General features: G+C 47.7%; 1 protein-coding gene across 1 annotated transcript; it reads left to right on the top strand.

Moving 5' to 3' along the window:
* Nucleotides 1-9,953: 9,953 nt before the first annotated feature.
* LOC123099496 (65-kDa microtubule-associated protein 6) lies at nt 9,954-14,728 on the top strand. Its single transcript, XM_044521644.1, has 10 exons — nt 9,954-10,184; nt 10,287-10,493; nt 11,955-12,209; nt 12,600-12,815; nt 12,913-13,228; nt 13,375-13,526; nt 13,622-13,709; nt 13,812-13,885; nt 13,977-14,051; nt 14,163-14,728. Exons 1-10 carry the CDS (start codon nt 10,068-10,070, stop codon nt 14,535-14,537), a joined length of 1,875 nt encoding a protein of 624 aa, XP_044377579.1. The 5' UTR covers nt 9,954-10,067; the 3' UTR covers nt 14,538-14,728.
* The last annotated feature ends 8,058 nt before the right edge of the window (nt 14,729-22,786 follow it).

The following is a 22,786-nucleotide window of genomic DNA, read 5'->3' as shown; positions in this document are numbered from 1 at the left end:
TATGAATATGCACATAGCCTATTATTGAATCGTAGTATATATGAATACGCACACAACCTATTATTGAATCATATATATGAATATGCACACAGCCTATTATTGAATTGTTATCCAAACCGGTTGAATGATGTTTGAAATTGATGTCTATGTCTATTCTTTGAGCCATGTGATTAAGACGTCCCGTGCAAGCCTGTATCCTGTTTGGGTGTGCGGGTGAGTGCGTCTATGCGTGGTACTCGGGTACAGAAATATACTGTCTTGCTTCTGTAGTTGTAACCTACAGATCTGCACAAATGATCCGTGAGTGTCTCTCATAGGATCTAAGAAGTGATTGGACAATCATTTGAAAGAAACCTGCTAACCTGGTGGCTAGTTTATTGAACATTGCTTATGAACTACCTGTACTAACTAAATTGGAAGTTTGGCACTGATTACATAATATAATATGCTACTCCGACAGTATATTATTGTGCACCTAATTTGTTTTTGAGGGAAATTGTGCTAATTAATAAATGCTCCGGGCATGGAACCGCTGGGTTGGCTTAACTAAGAACTTGAAAAAAAATGAACATACTCTATGCATGTAATTAGAAGAATTTTTAGTAGCAAGTGTACTTAAATTCAGAATTAATTTTCTGGGAGGAGCTTTACGGCTCTCTAGTATCTACCAACTAGATGCCACTTTTCTTTTAAAAAATGATGCTACTTTACTGATAAATTATATTTTTTTTATTCTTGTTGTAAAAAACATTTTCTTTTTGTGTGCATCATTTTTTTTTTGCGAAACATTGTGTGCATCATGTTATGCATAGGCTGGACATTTGCTTGCATTGCCTCGATGTACCTACTGAATGAAAGTCATTTATAAAAAAAATATGATTACTCTGTTTTAAGAAATAAAAATGCGATTATGAGTTGTCAAGGTAAAGGAACCTTTGTTGGGATTTCTTTTATGGAAGACATTACCATGGCACATATGTGTTTATGTGGTATGTTGGATGGTTCGTAAATTCGACTACATATTCCAATCATTGTGTGCTCAATAAGGGTGGTGTATAATCAACCTTTGAGTAGGTAATATCTCCTTTCATGTATTGTTTTTCCTGCAAAGCATACAACCATCAATAAAATGTAGATACGCAGTACGATCATTGTGCTTGTCCATTTGTTTAAAGCTAGTGCTTTCAAGCATTAGCTAAATCATCACCGTAAAGCTTATAATAATCCAAGAATAAAAGCTTAGCCAAAAGAAAGAGAGGCTGGGAATTAAGCGAGATTCTTGGCTGGTGCTATAGAATATTGTTCTGCGATAGAAAGGATGCTGCCTGCTGATTAGGGTTCTGCATATCTAATCTGGATAATGTCTGCTTCTTGCCTGTCACAGCTAGTTAGTGCTTCCTGATTAGCTAACTTGCACTGACTGTGAGCATGCGGACCCGAATACGCCTGGCAAAATTAAGGGCGTGCAGGGTTTGGGAGAACGCTCACGTGATTGTTTCCTTGCACCGTAATAAGTGAAGTCTACCTAATCCTAATCCTAATCACCTCCCTTGTTTCCAGCTAGGACATCTTTTCTGTAAATGGTTTTTATGTATTCTTTATGGATTTACGCCCATTTTAAAATGTAAGATACACTTGACTTTTCAAATCTCCAATGCATAACTTTTACAATGAATTTTTGTGTAATATAACTAAATGGTATATGACTTAATATAATCTTGCAAAAAAAACACAACAAAATATTAGCCCTCCATGTTCAATCTATTCATAGTTTTAACACACTGACTGTGCATATAACATATTCTTGCAAGAATAAAATACACTAATATTCTTCTTGCATGCTCAGTCTATTCAAAGTTCTAACACATCGACTGTGCATATATAATTATTGTATTTCTGGATGAAGGTACTATATCCTTATTGGTCTTGAATTCCCATTCTGGATGGAGTGCCTTATTATGCAGTGCATGCAAATGTTAGACTTCAAAGCACATATGCTCAACGCATGGGTAGTGTTCGTCTCAAAGTTGTTGAGTTGGATGAAATATATGGGTGGTGGTGATGAAAGTTTGCGAACGCCCTCGATAGATATATCTTCTCATTGGTGTGTGTAAAATCCGTACCAATTGCCTTGTCCTTGGACGTGATGTCTCGAGCTAAGGTCTGAACATCAAGGGTTTCAGTGCTGAAGTATGAGCCCGTGGACTAGCGATGCTCATTACATTACCCACTTTCTTTATAATTAGACCATTTTCGCCTGGTCATTTAGTAAGATGAAGGGTAATGGAGTTCCAGGACCTACCATTAAATGTAAAAGGGAAGTCAGGCAAGGAGATCCACTCTCCCCTCTTCTATTTGTTGTAGTTGCTACTACCCCCGTCTGGGTTTATTGGACCCCCTCGTATTTTATGCCAAATTTTGATCATCTATTAAAATAACAAAATATAAATTATATGATACAAAAAGTATATTGATTGTATTTGAAAGAACTTTCCCATAGTATAATTTTCGTGACATATTGTTTATATTTTATTAGTAAAATTTATGGTCAAACTTTAGCCCATAATAAGAAGGGGCCCAATAAACCCGGAGGAAGGTGGTAATATACTTTAGTCTGCTATCAGTGAGGCTCTTGCTCAAAGGATTTGGTAAGGCTTCTACCATTGCAATCTTGCCAAACTTAGCCAACCATACCATGTAGTATCCAGATGAGAACCGTATTATTTTGTCAGCCAATGTGTACCAATTGAAGAATTTCAAAGACCTTCTTCACATATTTTCCCTAGAAATTTGGCTCAAAATAACTACTCCAAGTCAATACGTTCCCAATCAACATACCTGAAGATAGGATTCAACTCTTCACTGGTGTTCTGCAATTCCACCTTGGTACTCTGCCTTTCACTTATCTTGGATTGCACATGTATTACTAAACCGTAGGAGTTCTTCATGTCACTCATATCCAGAACCCAAAGAAGGCTTTCAAGATGGGCTCATTTCTTTAGCTATGGTGGCAAGCTCCAATTGGTGAATGTAGTTCTGCCTTCTTTGCCCATATTCTTCTTAAGCTACCTCAAAGTATATAAGTGGGTAATTGAAGAAGTGGATAAAGTGATATCAACTCCAGTGTCACTTGGGCTTAGCCATGGAGTGATATCAACTCCAATGTCACCAGAGTTCGAAAATGTAGTAGAAATCACAAAATTTGGGCTTACATGTAAAACCCAGGATCACTATGAAGACGCAAATAGGTTTGATCTAATCTTTACCAATGAACGCAATGGAGATTAGAGGTTGGTGAAGATTGTTGACGCAGATTCCCTCAAATAGGATTAAACCACCCAGCCATGGGAATCATTTCTTTCGTTCGTGGATCAAAGGAACGATCCCTCTGCCGCTATCCAAGTGTAAAGGTCACCAATCCAACACGGCTTTACCGTCCAGAAAGAAGACCTACCGGAGACCTAGATGTGTAGGTGGAGCAGCCTTACGACGTTGAGAAATTTCAGAGAGAGAGAGAGAGAGGGGGAGAGAGAGAGAGCGAAAGAGAAAAAGGGTGCAACCTTCAAGCATAGAATTGTGTTTGGAGGGTTGCCCCTCCTCAGGTATTTATAGGCTCAGGGGAGGAGACCACCTTGGAGGAGGGGCTCCACCACAAAGGAGTGCGGCGCCCCCAACCCTAGCCACTCGCAAACTTGCCCCTCAAGGCAAGGAGGGCTGGCTGGCCCGTACATGGGTTTTCGGCCCAAGTGGCTGCCCCACTTAGCACAACCAAGGGAGCATCCCTCTAGTGCCCCCCCCGAATATTATGGAAGGTTTCAGAATGTTCCAAAACCTTCCCGGACCTTTCGGTGGCTTCCATGACACTCTGAGACTTTCCTGGTTTTCTGAAAAATCGATTTTGTCTCCAAAACATTTTCAATCTTCCCAGAACTTTTATAGTGTGTTTCTCTCGTTCTCCTAACACTTCTAGTACTCAACAAATCGATGACCCTTAAGCGTGTGACCCCACCGGTTTGATAATGTGTAGACATGACCCGGAACTCCTTCCAGTCAATTATCAATATCGGTATCTGGGCATCCAATTGACTCCTACACATATATGAATAATTATTGAGGGAACCTTTTTGTTTTTGTACACAATTCCATTTATTTTATGACACTTGAAAAAACCAAGGGCGAGACTTTTATCGGCATCCTTGTGAAGCAACAACTTGATCACAATACTAAGTTATTCTCGTTACTAGTTTTGTTCTCTTTTCTTGTTTCTGTATTTCGGCATCCCAATGATACCATCATGATATCTATGGCCAGACGATGATTGATACCAAAATATCGAGAGGGACCTAAGAATATTTCTCCATCATCGGAGGAGCAAATCCCAATCTTGAGCTATGAAGTCCCTTGACATACTTTTCCGATGCACCCAAAATTTGCCGTTATAATCACCATGTTACACATAACGTTTGATGAACCCTAAGGTGCAAGGTCCGTTATGGAGGTACTTGATACTCTCATGGTCCAAGGAAGTGAGTATACGTTAACACTTGTATGATTACACTAACAACATTATGATGATGTGTTCTCATAGTATATCATTCAGTTGGGTCTGTTCAACATGATTGTTGTGATAACAATGTGCTCTCATTGTGGCCTAGGTTTGCAATGTTTTGCATGGTTTGATCCAAGTGCCAATTCTCTATAGCTAGAGCGGCCTTGGTTGCACTTGGGATGTTCCTTCCGCCTTACTAATTGGACATGGGAGTTACGTAGACATCGAGCTTGGCCAGCCTGCGCTGCAAACGACATTGCTCCTTAGAGACCTTGCCCATGACAGACATGGCCTTCAATCCACTCATCATGCCTCGGGCTGCACAAATCTTTATCTAGTACCCTAATTTCTCCATCACTTAGCTTCATCTCGCTGTTGTCCGTGGCTTGCGGTTCTTTGGCTTCAAACTCGCGTAATCGGGGTCCTCAAGACCGTCATCATTGCTTACTTTGGGTGTATCCACTATGTAAGACTCCTGGACCGAGGTCGCGTGCCACAGGCGTAATGGCACCCGGCTGGCGGTTGGTTCTTCGCAGACACGACAGTCTCCTCGTCCAGGCCTTCAATATTTTCAATTCTTCCCTCTAGCACTTCAGTGTCAGTGATTTCTTCGGTATTCACGATCAGGTGGATGGTGGGTGGATCAAAAGAAATGACCTCTTGCTGCTCCTGGGCCCAACAAGACGCCAAGCCTTCGAAAACCATCTCATCGCGAGAACCCGCGATGCACTCCTGGATGTCAAATCTGACGATCTGCCCTGGAGCAAAGTTTTTGATCTGGCCGAGGTGGGCAGTCAAGTCATCGACAAATGTGTCAGTGCCTAAGACAAATATCTGCCCGACGCGTAGATCACGATGGATTCGGTCAGAGATCCCATCATACCTCTGCGTTCACCAAGTGGGACCTGCATGGGCCACCACTATCGAAGATGATTGATCCCTTGGTAGGGCACCCCGTCGTGGTGATTAGGTCGGAGGAGAAACAAGGAGGCGAGTTTACTCAGGTCTCGGCCCTCTAGGTGGAGGTAAAACTCTAATCCTACTCTTTATATTGCGATTGGGGTGTACAAAGTACATGTATGAACCAAGGGATTATATGATGTCTATCGACTAGCTTGGCCTCAATTTATATAACATATCGCCCCCCTAGGGTTACACAACTAGTCATCTACGTCGACAGAGGGGAGTCCTCCACTGCTCCGTCTTCCTTGACCTGTATGACAAGGCTCTGGAGTCTCCAATGTAGAGCGCCACCAGGCCAACAATCGACATGGTGAGACACCCCTGGGCCGGAACACCGTCAATTTAAATTGACGTTTTCCACACGATGACTTATATTTAAAACCTACACATAGCCTTTGAAAATATCTCTTTTGTTCTGTCTGATTCCTCATCCGGAGACACCCTTTGAAGTTTATCTCCCAGGATATCATACTCACTTGAACTCTTCTGCTAGCCACCTTACTATACATCCTAGGCGATTGTTGACTACATCCATATTATGGCGTTGCCGTTTCAAGGGAAGCGGACTGCACCAGGAATTACCACACTAAGATTAAAAACAAAGTATGACTCATTATGTCTGTGCATTGCACAGGTAAGGGGAATATTGCTTTATGGAATTAATCTGTTTTAATAGGTTTCAATCACTTTGAGTGGAGTGTTAACCATTAGTTTTTTCGTGTGTTGATGTAGTGAATATATGGACAAATATATAACATGATCCCAACCTATAACATTGACATGATTGTTTGATTGATCAATTTCACATAACTATGCTTATTATTATGGGTCACCGCTTTTACGAGAAATGCTACTAACGAACCTATGAACCCTGGTCCAATTTCTATAGAAGGAAAACTCCAAAATCTCATTTGCAAATCTATTTTCAGTTCTGATTTATTTTGATGATACAACCTATATTTTATATCATTATCTACTCATGACTTGTTGCAACTAGCAATACGAGGACACATGTAAGTCTTCACCTTATTCTGTGATGCTTGACGGGTCCTAGGTATTATCTATCTGGATTGTTCATATTGATTCTTCACTGGAGTTGGGCAAGACTCGGGATAGGTTGTTGCTCATCATGTTTTGTATTCGCTTGATGCTACATTTTAAGTCAATAAAAGTGCCTTTAAAAAAAATCTCCTACCCAGTCGTTGCCAATGAACTCCTAAGATCATTTTGCTTGGGCTTATTGTTAAGCTAGACGGCGCGTCATGTATGGACTGTCTACTAGTTTATCTATAAAGTGTGGCATAAGGGAGTCTCCAACATGGACTATCAAAATGCCTACATATGTGCGGACATAGTTTGCTATCCAACACAAACTTCTATTCGTCCGCGGAAGTCCGCTTGTCTGAATTCCTGCAAACTGGACGCAAAACGGGGGGGGGGGGGGGGAGCTTTGTGGGAGTTCGAACCGCCACCACATAGGACCTCGACACCCCCGGCCCACTCAAATCCCCCTCGTGCCACTTTTCTTCCAGTCCACCCCTGCTCCCCTTGCTCTGTATCCACACCCTCCTCGTCTGCCGCCGCCACTGTACTTCTTCGCCTGGGCATTGTCGGACATCCACAACACCCACCCACATGCCTGCCCGCCATGGACTACGCTGTCGTCCACTCAAGATCCGTCCATAGCCAGGTACCCCCCCCCCCCCCCCCCCCCGTCGACACCGTCCATGGAAGACAACACATCCGACAGGTGTTCGGTCAAATGCCACTGAGCTTTTTTGTTGAACTTCTCATTGTTTTCTAGAGTAAGCACGATGAATGGGTACTCAGTGATGGAGGATGAGTTGTTGTGCGATGCGTGGAAAGTCGTATCTGCGGACTTATGAGGCAGGGGGGGGGGGTCCAAGCCCGCAATGTGAATTCGCTAGCCCATCAGCGGTACACCATCTCCAACTCCGTCATGAAGTTTTGCGGTGTGGTTGCACGAGTGGAGACAGTGGCCACAAGGCTCGTCAACAATAGAGATCGTAAGTTTTTCTTCTTGTTGCTTTACATGTTGGTCAATTCATTGATTCAATCAGTGTTGCAACTTGATAATCATCACGTTGTATAGCCCGAACGTCCACATGAACGAGGGCAGACCATTTGCGTTCGTACATTGTTGTACTAGGGATATTGGCAAGTTATTTATGGATGAATTGTGCTATTTACTATAATTATTTTGAGTGTTGCGGAGTTCTAGGGATATTTGCAAGTAATTTACGGATGAATTGTGCTATTTTCTATAATTATTTTGATTGCTGCGGAATTCAGGAAAAAAAATAGGGACGAACGTTCAGTGGACAGGGTTGGATGGCCGACTCCCATATCCGTATCCACGGACTAGTCCACAGATAAATAGTGTGTTTCTTGAAACATGCTTTTTTAGGAATGTTTACTGAAACGTTTTTGCGCTACACTGCTCGTATGAACAACGGTTTAGAAAATTCCATGAGAGGTACACGTACCCTTCGGTGAACCCGACACCCAACATCTGTCAAGCATATATGAACCACCGAAACGAGCATGCGATTCTTTTTCCGTCAAATCAATCTGTTGGTCCTTTATCCACGCTTTCTTCAGCTTAATCAATGCAGAGGCATCGACCGTTGATGATTGGGACTGCTGGAATGTTTGCATCAGGCGTGGGGCCCCATGCAAGCGCACACAACACTTAGTTTTTTCACGCCAAATATTGGGTGCCGCGAACACATTCGCATAGGTGCAAAAGCACGGCCGGGGGTTTGCCGCCGGTTGGGATAGGATTTGCACCAACCCAAGCATATCATTCATCAGCTTTGCCGTTGCCGTTGCCAATGCATGCATGCAACCACCGTGAGACAAGCCCAAAGATAAAGAAGCCCGGGAAGGAACAATCCCAATCATAGCATCTGGTGTGTGGTCTATTTCCGGGTAGTAGTTGACCTCAAGCCTGCTTTATTTATGCACTTGCTAACCTACCGCAAGAAAAGCCCGGAAACCCTCTTGGAAAGCTAAAGAGGGCTTAGTCGAGCAATAATCGAGGGATTTGCTTGCTGTCGATGTCGATCGACATCATGCATGGGTGCACGAATAGTGAATTGGATAGACACCTTTCGGGTAGCTCTTCTTAATCTTAATCGGGTGACAATTTTCCTCCTTTTCCCATGCACTAATGCGCGCATGAAAAGTATTCCGTTGGACCGTCGGGACTTCTTTCTTTTATTGAAAATCCTGTAAACCCTGACGTAAATATGAAACATACTACTGTACTATACCTAACAAACAACAGTACACACGTTGCACTAAAGTAGCGGCATGTAGTGCAAAATCTCGTCAGCCGGCTGAGTGCTCTTGTTATTACTCGGTATTACAGGTTTAGTCATCGATGAGCTACTCGTGCATGTCATGCCATGACGGAGGTATACCGTATACGCATGCAATTAGCTGCTCCCTTTGTTCCATAATTCTTGTCGTAGTTTTAGTTCAAAGAGTTGTACCGCATCGAACTGATTTTTTAGTTGGCCTGCAAAGAAAGCTTATTCTTTTATCCATGTGGATTGTGGAGTGCAACGGATGATGTAAATTGTCTATGTTTCGGGTAGGTCTTCTTAATCTTAGTCAGATGTCAATTTCTTCCTTTTCCCATGCATGAAAAGTACGGCCAAACATCTTTCCGTTGCACCGTCCGGATTTCTATCTTCTTATATATTGGACTTCTGCTAACCCTAACGTCAATGTGAAACATAGTACCTAACTAACTAGCGAGATAAATATATAGTGTTGTGCAAAATCTCGGTAGGGACAGCCGGCGGAGAGTCCTTGTTATCACTACTTCTCGTGCATGTCGTGTCAATGGCGCGCAGAGTATACGCAATTGACTATGCGCATCGCTCTTTTTTGACTTGGCCTGCGAAGCAAGCACTTATTCTTTTTTCCATGTGGATGCAACGAGAAAGGATGATGCAAACACCCCGGACGGACGTTGTTAAATTCATTTGTTTGTGACGCGCGCAAGTCGGCAAGTGCCAATATCATATCACAAAATTAGGGTTCATGACCAGCATGCATGATCGATCGACGATGGTTCCAGGCCAACTGCAGCCCAGCCAGAAGTAGGCATAAACAAACCACAAATCAAGCATATTATCACACACCAAAACCCGGCCAGGCTTCCTCTTCTCTTCCAATTTCCTTTCCTTTTTGCTCTGCCCTACACGGAGTCAGTCGATCAGTCGATCATCATCATCATCATCATCATCAGCGCGGCTGCTGGCTGGTCAGTGGTTACACACGGGACCATCCTATACTTGTCGCGTACCGAGCCGCGGAGGCTGCCAGCGGGCCCGGTGTTCCGACCCGAGGGCCTGGCACTTTCAGCTATATATGCTCTCCTCTCCACCCGACGCACCCATCCATCAATCAGCGACGTCTACCTCTTGTTAGCTGGACGCTTAAACCCTCTCCCAACTCTCGAGCTAGCTGGTGCATTGTCGTCTCTTCTCCAACAGCCAGCCAGCATACGCGTGCAACCACCATGGGAGAAGTCGCCGCCGAGCTGCTGTACAACATGGCGCCGCTGGCCCTGTCCGGTGCCGGTGCCGGTGCCGGCGCCGAGGTCGGCAGCTGCGCGCCCCTGCTCGCGGAGCTCAGGGTGCGTCCGTCGATCTTCTCCCGGCCGGCTGGGCTCTGTTCTGTTCTTTTGAGTTTTCAAGTGCTGTGGTTTGACATGTGGAGTGGATGTGTGTGTGTGCAGCAACTGTGGGGGGAGATAGGCAAGAGCAGGGAGGAGAGGGAGCGGATGGTGCACGAGCTGGAGGCGGAGTGCACGCGGGTGTACCGCCGCAAGGTCGACGAGGCCACCGGCGAGCGCGCGCTGCTGCACCAGTCGCTCGCCGCCAGCGAGGCCGAGATCGCCGCCCTCACCGCCGCCCTCGGCGCCGAAAACTCCACGCAGTTCAAGGTGCGTAACTTACTTGGGGCCTTTCGCAGGCAGCCGGCAATCCGCTTCTCCTTTCCCTGCACCCATCTTGTTTTTTCAGTACTTGTTACTTTGATGAGGAGTCAATTTCCGCGTTAATATATTAATTACAACTGTAAGATTTTATACTTTCAATATTATGATATTTACATGATCAGTCAAAATATATAGTTTTGCACTCCATTTTAGAGTCAACCCGAAGGAAGTCCATTCGAGCACGAGGCACAGGGATTCTAAAAATTAATAGAAGTTTAAAGCCTTTAGCTTTAGAAATGATATATTGATGCAAAGGCTGGGGATTCTCTCCTTTTCGAAAAAAACTTGATCTCTATCGGTCTAAGATTGTGGAGTAAATATTCCATAAACATACAGTCTTTTCAGCCTATCCATAAAGGGAAATATAGGCTTGTAACGAATCGTTTCACAGAATCAAGCTCTTTTGTACTGTTATTTTTAAAATAGATATAACTGATACTAGGATGAAGAGAGAAATGGAGGTAGCTGTCATGTGGGTCCTAGCTAACTAGGATGGCACCGTCAACTTGCCACAACAATGGACATTTTTAACGAGTTTAGAGAGGCAAACATGCATTATCAAAGCATAAGCTCGTCACATACTCCTAAGAGACTAGCAGTGCACTTTACTCTTTACAGAGAAGCTAAATGTGGCCCACATGTTAGCTCCACACCAAATTTTGAACCGGGGGCTCACTAATACTGGAAGAAGCTTTTACTCTTTACTCCTAAGAGACTAGCAGTGCACTTTACTCTTTACAGAGAAACTAGAACCCACCTATTGGTATGGTGGTACACGTGGTGGTGTGTGTGTGTGTGAAAAAGAAATAGATTCGGTGTTATTAGAAAGATGTGGCAACGGAAATTCCGCACCGCGTGATTACTGCTATGCACATGACACAGTTTGCACGATTCACAGCCAAAAACTAAATCCAGCCGGACATGCATACCGCTGAAAAAAGGACACTAGCCGCTGGATGTGTGAATCGCGCAAAGATCTTTGTTTTTTCAGCGGTTCACACATCCAGCGGCTAGTGTCCTTTTTTCAGAGACTAGCAGTGCACTTTACTCTTTACATAGAAACTAAATTCAAGTGTCGTCCGTGGAGCAGTTTCGTAGAAACAAATGTGGTTTTTGAACAATGACACAAAACAAGTGTAGCTTTGCGAAACTACTTTTAAAAGTGTAGTTCATGATGATCTTAAAAAAAGGTGTAGTTCGCTAACCGATCAATAATCGGTAGTTTTATGGAACTTAATCGTGATTCTGTATCGAGTCTGCTCATATTATATCAGTACGGTGTAACAGAAGTAGACGGACACGCGATTGTTTGTTGAGGCCTCTGTTTAACTTGCTCACTGAAATCATGACATGTTCCTGTTGACTGAAACTTACTCACTATTTCGATTTTTCTTTTCCATCTCTTAGGTGAACAAATGGACCGTGTCCCTGAACGAGCGGGTGTCATCGGCAACGGCTCTGCTGGAAGAGCTGCGGGCGATGAGAGCAGAACGGAGCAAGCAGTTCTCTGACATCCGGTCGGAGATCGAGAAGATCAGCGCTGAAATCGCAGGGCGGAGCCACGGCCAGGACAACTCCCCCAGGGCCGGCGACGCCCATGACCTGACCATCAGGAGGCTCAACGACTACAGGGCACGCCTGTCCACTCTTCAGAAAGAGAAGGTAAGAAATTTGTTCTGAAACTTCAGAATTTCACCGCTTTTCGTTTGGCAGTCGATGGATGGATGCATCCGACCCGACAGGGATTGCTTAAAATAAGCCATTCATCAAGATATCCGATCGATTTTACCTTTGTTTAAGACGGACCTATCAACAGCTAGTTAGTAGGACATCAGTTCAGATCCTGCACTGTCCATGCTGTTGTTAAGTTGGCTAATCGGTCCATTCACGTCAATATTTCCCAGCGACTTTTAAATCTTCAGAAGATTATAACGTGCCAAGGATTGTGATTTGTCAAGTATATGAAATGTTGATCTGTACTAGTAATAACAATCACTGGCAACATCTGGATATGACGGCGACAAGCTGACGGCCACTGAAAATTTGTTGCAGTCGGAGCGTCTGCACAAGGTGCTCGAGCACGTGACGGAGGTGCACTCGCTGTGCGACGTGCTGGGCGAGGACTTCATCGCCATCGTGAACGAGGTCCACCCGGGGCTGCACGAGGCCGACCCCGGCAAGCCCACCAGCATCAGCGACACCACGCTCACCAGGCTCTCCCAGGTCGTCGCCATGCTCACCTCCGAGAAGGCCAAGCGAGCAGCCATGGTTGGTACATTACATGCTTAGTACACCACCACCAGTTAACCTTAATTAGTTCGCCTCTGTTTCCAAGCTCCAACTTACGTTCTCCTTTTTGCCCCAGCTGCGGGAAGCCGTGGTGCCGCTGGTGGAGCTGTGGGATCTCATGGACTCGCCCGTGGAGGAGCGGCGGGGCTTCCAGAAGGCGGCGGCCGTCCTGAGGCCCGCCAAGGAGGAGGTCCTGTCCTCCGGCGTGCTGTCCATGGCGAGCATCAAGAGGACGGAGGAGGAGGTGGAGAGGCTGACGAGGCTCAAGGCCGGCCGGATGAAGGAGCTGGTGCTCAAGCGCAGGCTGGAGCTGGAGAACATCTGCCGGAGCATGCACGTCGAGCCCGACGCCAGCACCGTGCCCGAGAAGTCCATCGCGCTCATCGACTCCGGTACGTACAGTACCACGAGCTCAGGCTTCTTGTTCAGTTTTAGTACCGAGAAAAAAATTCAGACGCGCCGAGCTTTTCTTTACTTACTGAAATGCATTTCAAATGTGCAATTATTCTAATGGTGACTGCATCTTACATATTATTAGGCCTCGTGAACCCTTCTGAGCTGATGGCCAGCATCGACGACCAGATAGCCAAGGCCAAGGAGGAGCATCAGTCGAGGAAGGACATCATGGAGAAGATCAACAAGTGGCTGCTGGCCTGCGAGGAAGAGAAATGGCTCGACGACCACAACGTGGTATGTCTCCACATCTTACAATTTGAATGCGTACTATCTGGGTGCATTGGACAGTGATCTCTTGGTTCTGATCTCATCTCGCTGATTTCATTCAGGATGAGAACAGGTTCAGCACCGGCAGGACTGCACGTCTGAACCTCAAACGCGCCGAGAAAGCCAGGGTCATCATCATGAAGATTCCAGGTATGTAGGAGTACATGTACATATACATCTGGGTTTTATGAAACATTCATAAACCTAACTACCCCTTGTGCAAAAAATAACCCAGTGTTCATCGATCTGCAGCTATTGTTGATAACCTGATGAGTCGAACGCTGGCATGGGAGAGCGAAAGAAAGAAGCCTTTTCTGTACGACGGGGTAAGCTAGCTTCAGCTCAACTGTACGGCAGCAACAATTTCCATGGCATGGCAGCTGATGAAATGCTTGCGTTTCTTATTACCTTGTCAAGGCTCGCCTGGTGGCCGTGTTGGAGGAGCACAAGCAAGCCAGGCTGCGGCAGGAGGAGGAGAGGAGGCGACTCCGGGTAAATAAATCATCCCTGCTGACTGCTGTTAACTGCATTTATTTGGATGACACTTGCTTGAATTCATGCGGATTCTGAACTCACCTGAAGTAAATTGATGGCGTGTTGCAGGAGCAGAAGAAGCTGCGCACTCTGTTCAGCGAGAAGGAGACGATGCCGCGCCTCAAGAGGCCCAGCGGCAGCGGCGGCGGCGGCTTCAGCAGGACGCCGGACCCGAGTAGCATGAACCGGAAGAGGGTCGACGCCGGCAGGCTCACGTGCTCCGCGCCGTCGATGCGCAGCAGCAGCAGCGGCTCCAGCGGCGGCGGAGGCCGTTCCTCGGCCGAGCTCGACCGGCCGCGGTCGTCGGCGGCCGGGGCCGGGCGCTGCGGCGAGCTCCTGCAGGGCGCGCGGCGCCTGTCGGCAGCGTCGGCGTCGTCGTTCAACTACGTCGCCGTGGCCAAGGCGGGCGGCAGCATGTCCTCGTCGCTGGCGTCGCTGTCCTGAACTCACCGAGCCGATCGCGGCCGCTGCTCTCACATTTTTTCTTCCTTTTTTTTCGTTCTTTGATGGTAGGGGAAATAGCATGGCAGAAAAGAATTTGGTATCTTGTGTGTCTTGAATTGATGATGTTGTTTTGCTGCCGGAACTTGTAAATGCGATTCATGTTCCTCTGAAGAAATGACTTTATCCTGCAACTTTTTTTTTTGGAACGAAGACGCACAAAGCGTCCGGCTTTAAATTAATAAAGCCTCAAGGCAGCATCCACACAAAGTTCAACCTTACAACCACGCCGACATAAGTTCAGCGGGCTCAACGTCCCGGCAAAGATAAGCTAAGAGTTCAAACTAGAGAAGATAGACCATAGCATAGATCGCGTCACAGCTAAATTAAACGCAAAAGGCTCAAGCATGCTGTCCTTGCCGTCTTGATCTCGTCATGCACCGCTTGATCTGCTCCATAATCTCGTTCATGCATCCCTCGTCACGCTGCTTCCCCAATGGCGCCCAAGCCTGTAAGAAAATATGACATTTGAAAAGAATCTCACGGTCCAGATGGACCAAAGCATCGCCCCTACGCTGTGCCACACCACCCTCGCATTCGCACCCCTCTGTGCGGATAACAAGTTAAGAAGGTCGACGCTAGTTTGCGGGTTCCAATTCTGATTAAAAGTATCTCTGACCGCGCTCCACGCAAATCTAGCAAGACAACACCCGAAGAAGACGTGGTTAGCGTCCTCCCCGAGTCCACAAATGGCGCATGTCCCATTCGCCGGCCCGTGACGCTTGGCCACATTATCCGAGGTTGGGAGGCGATTACGAAACATTTGCCACATAAAAATCTTAATCTTGAGGGGAATGCCAGCCTTCCACAGCCCCCTAGCCATGTCTAGCTCATTCCCCTCCGTAAGCTTCTCGTATAAGGATTTCACCGAGAATTTCTGTGAAGCAGTTAGCCTCCACGTGACCTTATCCTTATCCTGGCTGAGGCTCCTCCCCTTGAGCTCAGCCACCAGTGCATTCCAAGAAGCTTCCTCTCCTGCCTCCAGAGACCTGAAGAAGGAGATCGCCGGCGGGTGCACTCTAAGGGCGTCAGCGACCAAAATGTTAGTATCCATGGCAAGCTGATACAGCTCCGGATGTGATTGCCACAGCGGAGTTTGGCCCCTCCAACAGTCAAGCCAAAATCGCGTTGACGAGCCGTTGTTGACTGAAAAATGGGCCCAACCGAAAATGTTGGTCTCACCGCTTGGATCCCATTCCAAAACGACGATCCCTTGGTCTTGGCCTTAAAAAGATTGCCGTCCGGGAAATATTTTGCCCGAAGGATATCCGCCCAGAGACCCTTCTCATTTTGGGCGAGGCTCCACCACCACTTGGTGAGCAGGGAAACATTCATAAGTTTCGAATTCGTGATCCCCAGACCACCGAACTTTTTCGGTCTGCAGACCGCATCCCATTTTACCAAGTGGTATTTGCGTTTCGTCCCAGTTCCTTCCCAAAAGAACCGGGTGCGCGGCGTGTCCAGCTTGGCATGCACGCCATCGGCTAGGAGGAACATGCCCATTGTAAATAGAGGGAGGGAGGATAAGCTAGAATTGGTCAAAATCAACCTAGAAGCCGAAGACATAAACCTCCATCTCCACGGGCTAACCCGATTCACCACTTTGCCATAAAGTGGCGGCCATTCAGCTATGGTCAGTTTCTTGTGCATAATCGGTAGCCCAAGGTATTTGATCGGGAACTTCCCAATCTTACAGTTGAGCAAGTTTGCAATCCTCCTACTTTCGTGATCCTCCATCCCTGTGGTGATCACTTCGCTTTTGAAAAAATTGATCTTAAGACCCGACAAAATCTCAAATGCTAGTAGAAGTAACTTAATCGAGCAATGCTATGGTCGTCCGGCTCGAACAAAAGCATCGTGTCATCTGCGTATTGCAGGTGAGTAACACCGCCGGGGATGAGGCGGGGGATTAGCCCTTTAATGTGTCCCGCAGCCCTGGCTTTGTTAATCAGAGCCACGAGGGCATCCGCAACAAAACTAAAGATCAATGGCGAGCTCGGGTCTCCCTGCCGAAGGCCATGCTTGTTGCGGAAAAAATAGCCCATTTCACCGTTGATGGTCACCGCCGTGTGCCCACTACTCACGAGGTGCATGATACGGTGAACAAAACCCCCATCAAAACCCTTTTTGATGAGGACCTCACATATGAACTCCCAGTTCACGCGATCGTAGGCCTTCTCGAAATCTAACTTGAGAAGTACGCCTTGCGACTTGGTACGTTTAAGCTCATGCATGATTTCAAGAAGCGCTAAAGGACCTTCTAGAATGTTACGATGCTTCAGAAAACCAGTCTGACTAGAGCTAATCACCCGTTGAGCCACGGGCGCCAAGCGGGAGGCGTAAGCTTTCGCGCAAATCTTGAAAGGGACATTAATCAAAGTGATCGGCCTAAAAAGTTTGATGTCGTCGGCCCCTTTTACTTTGGGAATCAAGCTGATAGCCCCATAGTTTAATCTCACAAGGTCTACTGTACCTAACGCGAAACCGTTCACAATATCATAGAAAAGGTGCTTAAGATTAGGCCAGAACTGTTTGAAAAATTCCACCGGCTAGCCATCCGGCCCAGGCGCCGTGTCCGTTTTCATATCGTGCAAAGCTCTATCGATTTCCTCCGGAAGGAACAAGAGAACGAGCCCTTAGTTCTCCTCCTGTGAGACCCGTTCGGATGGGTCCCAAAGGTCCTCGCGGAGGCAAAGGGCTTTTTCCTTGGCCGTCCCCAAAAGGCCGATGAAAAACTCATAGATGTGGGCCACAATGAGTTCATTGGTTAGAAAGAGACCATTATCTGATTGTAACCGTAGAATAGTACTTTTACGTTTCCTACCGTTAGCGTAAGCATGAAAATAGCCGGTGTTAGCGTCTCCTTTGGTGACCCATTTGATTCCGCCCCTACGTCGCCAATATTCCTCCTCTGCCCGAAGGATGGCTATGACTTTGCGTTCAAGGTCGTACCAAAGGCACATTCTCCCTCCGAGAAGGTGCGTTGGTCGGCCTCCAAGTCCAGCGCGGCTATTGCCTATACAATTCTAGCCCGCTCCCTCTTGGTTTCACTGCCATGGTTAGCCCCCCACCCACGCAGGAACACGCGGAGTTTGCTAGCCGCCACGGTCCAACACTCTGCCGGTCCGCGTTGCGGCTCGAGCTGGGCGCAAATCGAAATCCAACGATCCGCGACCATCTGTACAAACCCCTTGGCTTCGAACCACGCCATTTCGAAGTAGAAACGCGAGCTACGTCTAATGTAGTCCTCCCCAGAGGAAAATATCAATGGAACATGATCCGAGCCAATGCGTGTTTTGGCTACAAGCGTGCATAAGGGAAAGAGAACCTCCCATTCAGGGGTAAAAAACACCCTGTCTAACATGCTCCGCACCGGCTGCAATTGTTTGTTAGTCCATGTATATCTAGTACCGGTCCGTGTAGCCTCACGCAATGCCATTGCCGCAATGGCCCCATTGAACATGGACACCCGAGTCCAGTCAATATTGGCGTTGTTTTTGTCCGCCCCCGAACAGATTAAATTGAAATCACCACCCACCACCAGTGGCAAGTTGAGAGCTCGTTTGGCCCCGGCCAAATTGGTTAGCTCAAGCAAGAAATCAGCTGAACGCGAATGGTCAGCAGGCCCGTACACGCACACAACTACCCACGAGAGACCCGAAGCACGATGTTGAATGGTAGCCGCAAGAAAAAATACACCAACATCCCATTGCAATACATCACAGATATCACGATTATAACCCATTAAAATTCCACCCGAGTGGCCCGTCGAGGACACCCAGTTCCATGAGAAACGTTGCAAAGGATCAAACGCAAGGAGATCGCGGAACGAGAAGTCAGTTTTGATCGTTTCCTGGAGCGCTACCACGTCAATCCTCTCCTTGGCTATATACTCCTTGAGTTGAGTACGCCTCCCACCGTGGCCACAACCACGAATGTTCCAAAACAGGTAGCACATCTATATGATTCGATTTCGAAGGCGCACCCCCCTGGATGTCACCGCTTTCGCCACACGCTTCCGCGTCGGAATCCGGCTGGAAGAAGGTAGATCAGAGGCATCCCTAGCCTCTGTCCCCTCATCGGGACCTGCCTCGCCACCAGCCTCTATTGGTACGATGGCCAGTTGGTTCGAATCAGCACAACGCGCAGCCGCAGCCGCGAGCATGGCCCGCGCTTCCTCCCGCGCGCGCACCAGCGAAATAATTTTGCCAAACGGAGCACTAATCGCCACACCACTATCGTCTAAGATGCTAGCCAGATGTTCATCCGAAAATGCGTTCAAGATACGGTAAGAAGGTAAGGGATTACCTGACGACTCCAGATTCTTGTCGGCGAGCCGAAGCTTGGCGCTCTCCAGCGAAGACAGGTCCCCAAGTTTGGCCTTGGCCCGAACGCTGGGGGCCCGCTGCACCACTGGAGTAGCCTTGGAGCGCCTGGGCTTGCTGCCCACTTCTGCCGTACCCAAAGCCGCCCCCAACTCGCCACTAAGAGTCACCGCCGCCCCCGTCTTAGATGACACATGCTTATTGGCCGGCTTTCTGCCTCCCGTCTTCTTGGCCTAACGACCTGCGCTGTTGGAGCCACGCTTGTTGGTAGGAGTCAGGTCGTAGTCAACGACGCACCCAGAGTTTGTCCCCGTTGCCACAACAAGAGAGGGTGTCAGGGCAGCAGTTGAAGTCGCCCAACCACCTCATGAGACTCAGGCCTCGCTCGTAGGGGGGCCGAGATATTGGATCCGTATTCATCGAAAGTCAGCGCAAGGGAGCGGGCCAACGGTGGAACACTCACAGCCGTGTCCTGGGTCGCCACCCTCATGGCACCCGCATCAGCCGAGAGGGCACCCATCTTGTCCCATGTCTTTGTGTCAATTGAAGTGTCTTGTTGGCTGTCTTCGAAGTCCTCTCCCATGTCCTGCATCTTGGCGTCGCCGTCAGCAGCCGTGATGGGCGGCCGGTCCTCTCCTAGAGGTGTTGATCCAGGGCCCGCACAGCTAGGCCGAGCGCTTCCCGATGGCCGCGAACCACCAGTGACATCAGGGTCTTTGGGCGGGGTTGGAAGGACCAGTGCCAGGCACCACACGTTCGCCGCCACGCTTGGGAAGAACCTCACGCTCCACCTTAATCTGATAGCCTTCGTGATTGAACCAAACTTCCACAAAACCATTAAGTTTCTCCGGAGCCTTACACGCTAACTTCATCCTCACCGGCCCCAACCTGATGAGGGACAATTCACCCACCACGATCGGGCGACCAAGCATCCAGAACCCTTCCTTGATGCGGTCCTCACGCCTGTGCTTCTTCGGAATGCCATGTAGCTGCACTCATGTCTTGGGCATGGCCATCGGCTGAACCTGTTGGGGATCGTAGCAGAATTTTAAAATTTTCCTACGCTCACCAAGATCCATCTATGGAGTATACTAGCAACGAGGGGAAAGGAGTGCACCTACATACCCTTGTAGATCGCGAGCGGAAGCGTTTCAATGAACGTGGTTGATGGAGTCGTACTCGCCGTGATCCAAATCACCGATGACCGAGTACCGAACGGACGGCACCTCCGCGTTCAACACACGTACGGTGCAGCGATGTCTCCTCCTTCTTGATCCAGCAAGGGGGAAGGAGAGGTTGATGGAGATCCAGCAGCACGACGGCGTGGTGGTGGATGTAGCGGGATCTCGGCAGGGCTTCGCCGAGCTTCTGCGAGAGGGAGAGGTGTTGCAGGGGAGGAGGGAGGCGCCCAAGGCTGTTGTATTGCTGCCCTCCCTCCCCCCCTTTATATAGGCCCCCTGGGAGGGGGGCGCCGGCCAAGACCCATCTTGATGGGGGGGGCGGCGGCCAAGGGGGGTAACTTACCCCCCAAGTCAAGTGGGGCGCCCCCCCACCCTAGGGTTTCCAACCCTAGGCGCAGGGGGAGGCCCATGGGGGGCGCCCCAGCCCACTAAGGGCTGGTTCCCTTCCCACTTCAGCCCATGGGGCCCTCCGGGATAGGTGGCCCCACCCGGTGGACCCCCGGGACCCTTCCGGTGGTCCCGGTACAATACCGGTGACCCCCGAAACTTTCCCGGTGGCCGAAACTGGACTTCCTATATATAATTCTTCACCTCCGGACCATTCCGGAACTCCTCGTGACGTCCGGGATCTCATCCGGGACTCCGAACAACTTTCGGGTTTCCGCATACTCATATCTCTACAACCCTAGCGTCACCGAACCTTAAGTGTGTAGACCCTACGGGTTCGGGAGACATGCAGACATGACCGAGACGCCTCTCCGGTCAATAACCAACAGCGGGATCTGGATACCCATGTTGGCTCCCACATGTTCCACGATGATCTCATCGGATGAACCACGATGTCGAGGATTCAATCAATCCCGTATACAATTCCCTTTGTCAATCGGTATGTTACTTGCCCGAGATTCGATCGTCGGTATCCCAATACCTTGTTCAATCTCGTTACCGGCAAGTCTCTTTACTCGTACCGCAATGCATGATCCCGTGACTAACGCCTTAGTCACATTGAGCTCATTATGATGATGCATTACCGAGTGGGCCCAGAGATACCTCTCCGTCATACGGAGTGACAAATCCCAGTCTCGATCCGTGCCAACCCAACAGACACTTTCGGAGATACCCGTAGTGTACCTTTATAGTCACCCAGTTACGTTGTGACGTTTGGCACACCCAAAGCACTCCTACGGTATCCGGGAGTTGCACGATCTCATGGTCTAAGGAAAAGATACTTGACATTGGAAAAGCTCTAGCAAACGAACTACACGATCTTTGAGCTATGCTTAGGATTGGGTCTTGTCCATCACATCATTCTCCTAATGATGTGATCCCGTTATCAATGACATCCAATGTCCATAGTCAGGAAACCATGACTATCTGTTGATCAACGAGCTAGTCAACTAGAGGCTTACTAGGGACACGTTGTGGTCTATGTATTCACACATGTATTACGATTTCCGGATAACACAATTATAGCATGAACAATAGACAATTACCATGAACAAAGAAATATAATAATAACCATTTATTATTGCCTCTAGGGCATATTTCCAACAGTCTCCCACTTGCACTAGAGTCAATAATCTAGTTACATTGTGATGAATCGAACACCCATTGCGTCCTGGTGTTGATCATGTTTTGCTCTAGGGAGAGGTTTAGTCAACGGATCTGCTACATTCAGGTCCGTATGTACTTTACAAATATCTATGTCTCCATTTTGAACACTTTCACGAATGGAGTTGAAGCGACGCTTGATATGCCTGGTCTTCCTGTGAAACCTGGGCTCCTTCGCAAGGGCAATAGCTCCAGTGTTGTCACAGAAGAGAGTCATCGGGCCCGACGCATTGGGAATCACCCCTAGGTCGGTAATGAACTCCTTCATCCAGACTGCTTCCTGTGCTGCCTCCGAGGCTGCCATGTACTCCGCTTCACATGTAGATCCCGCCACGACGCTTTGCTTGCAACTGCACCAGCTTACTGCTCCTCCATTCAAAATATACACGTATCCGGTTTGTGACTTCGAGTCATCCAGATCTGTGTCGAAGCTAGCGTCGACGTAACCCTTTACGACGAGCTCTTCGTCACCTCCATAAACGAGAAACATATCCTTAGTCCTCTTCAGGTACTTCAGGATATTCTTGACCGCTGTCCAGTGTTCCATGCCGGGATTACTTTGGTACCTTCCTACCAAACTTACGGCAAGGTTTACATCAGGTCTGGTACACAGCATGGCATACATAATAGACCCTATGGCCGAGGCATAGGGGATGACACTCATCTTTTCTCTATCTTCTGCCGTGGTCGGGCATTGAGCCGTGCTCAATTGCACACCTTGCAATACAGGCAAGAACCCCTTCTTGGACTGATCCATATTGAACTTCTTCAATATCTTGTCAAGGTATGTACTCTGTGAAAGACCAATGAGGCGTCTTGATCTATCTCTATAGATCTTGATGCCTAATATATAAGCAGCTTCTCCAAGGTCCTTCATTGAAAAACACTTATTCAAATAGGCCTTTATACTTTCCAAGAATTCTATATCATTTCCCATCAATAGTATGTCATCCACATATAATATGAGAAATGCTACAGAGCTCCCACTCACTTTCTTGTAAACACAGGCTTCTCCATAAGTCTGTGTAAACCCAAACGCTTTGATCATCTCATCAAAGCGAATGTTCCAACTCCG

This window comes from Triticum aestivum, chromosome 4D (assembly GCF_018294505.1).
Source record: "Triticum aestivum cultivar Chinese Spring chromosome 4D, IWGSC CS RefSeq v2.1, whole genome shotgun sequence".
Classification (NCBI taxonomy): domain Eukaryota; kingdom Viridiplantae; phylum Streptophyta; class Magnoliopsida; order Poales; family Poaceae; genus Triticum; species Triticum aestivum.
This window is presented reverse-complemented; position numbering and strand designations above follow the sequence as displayed.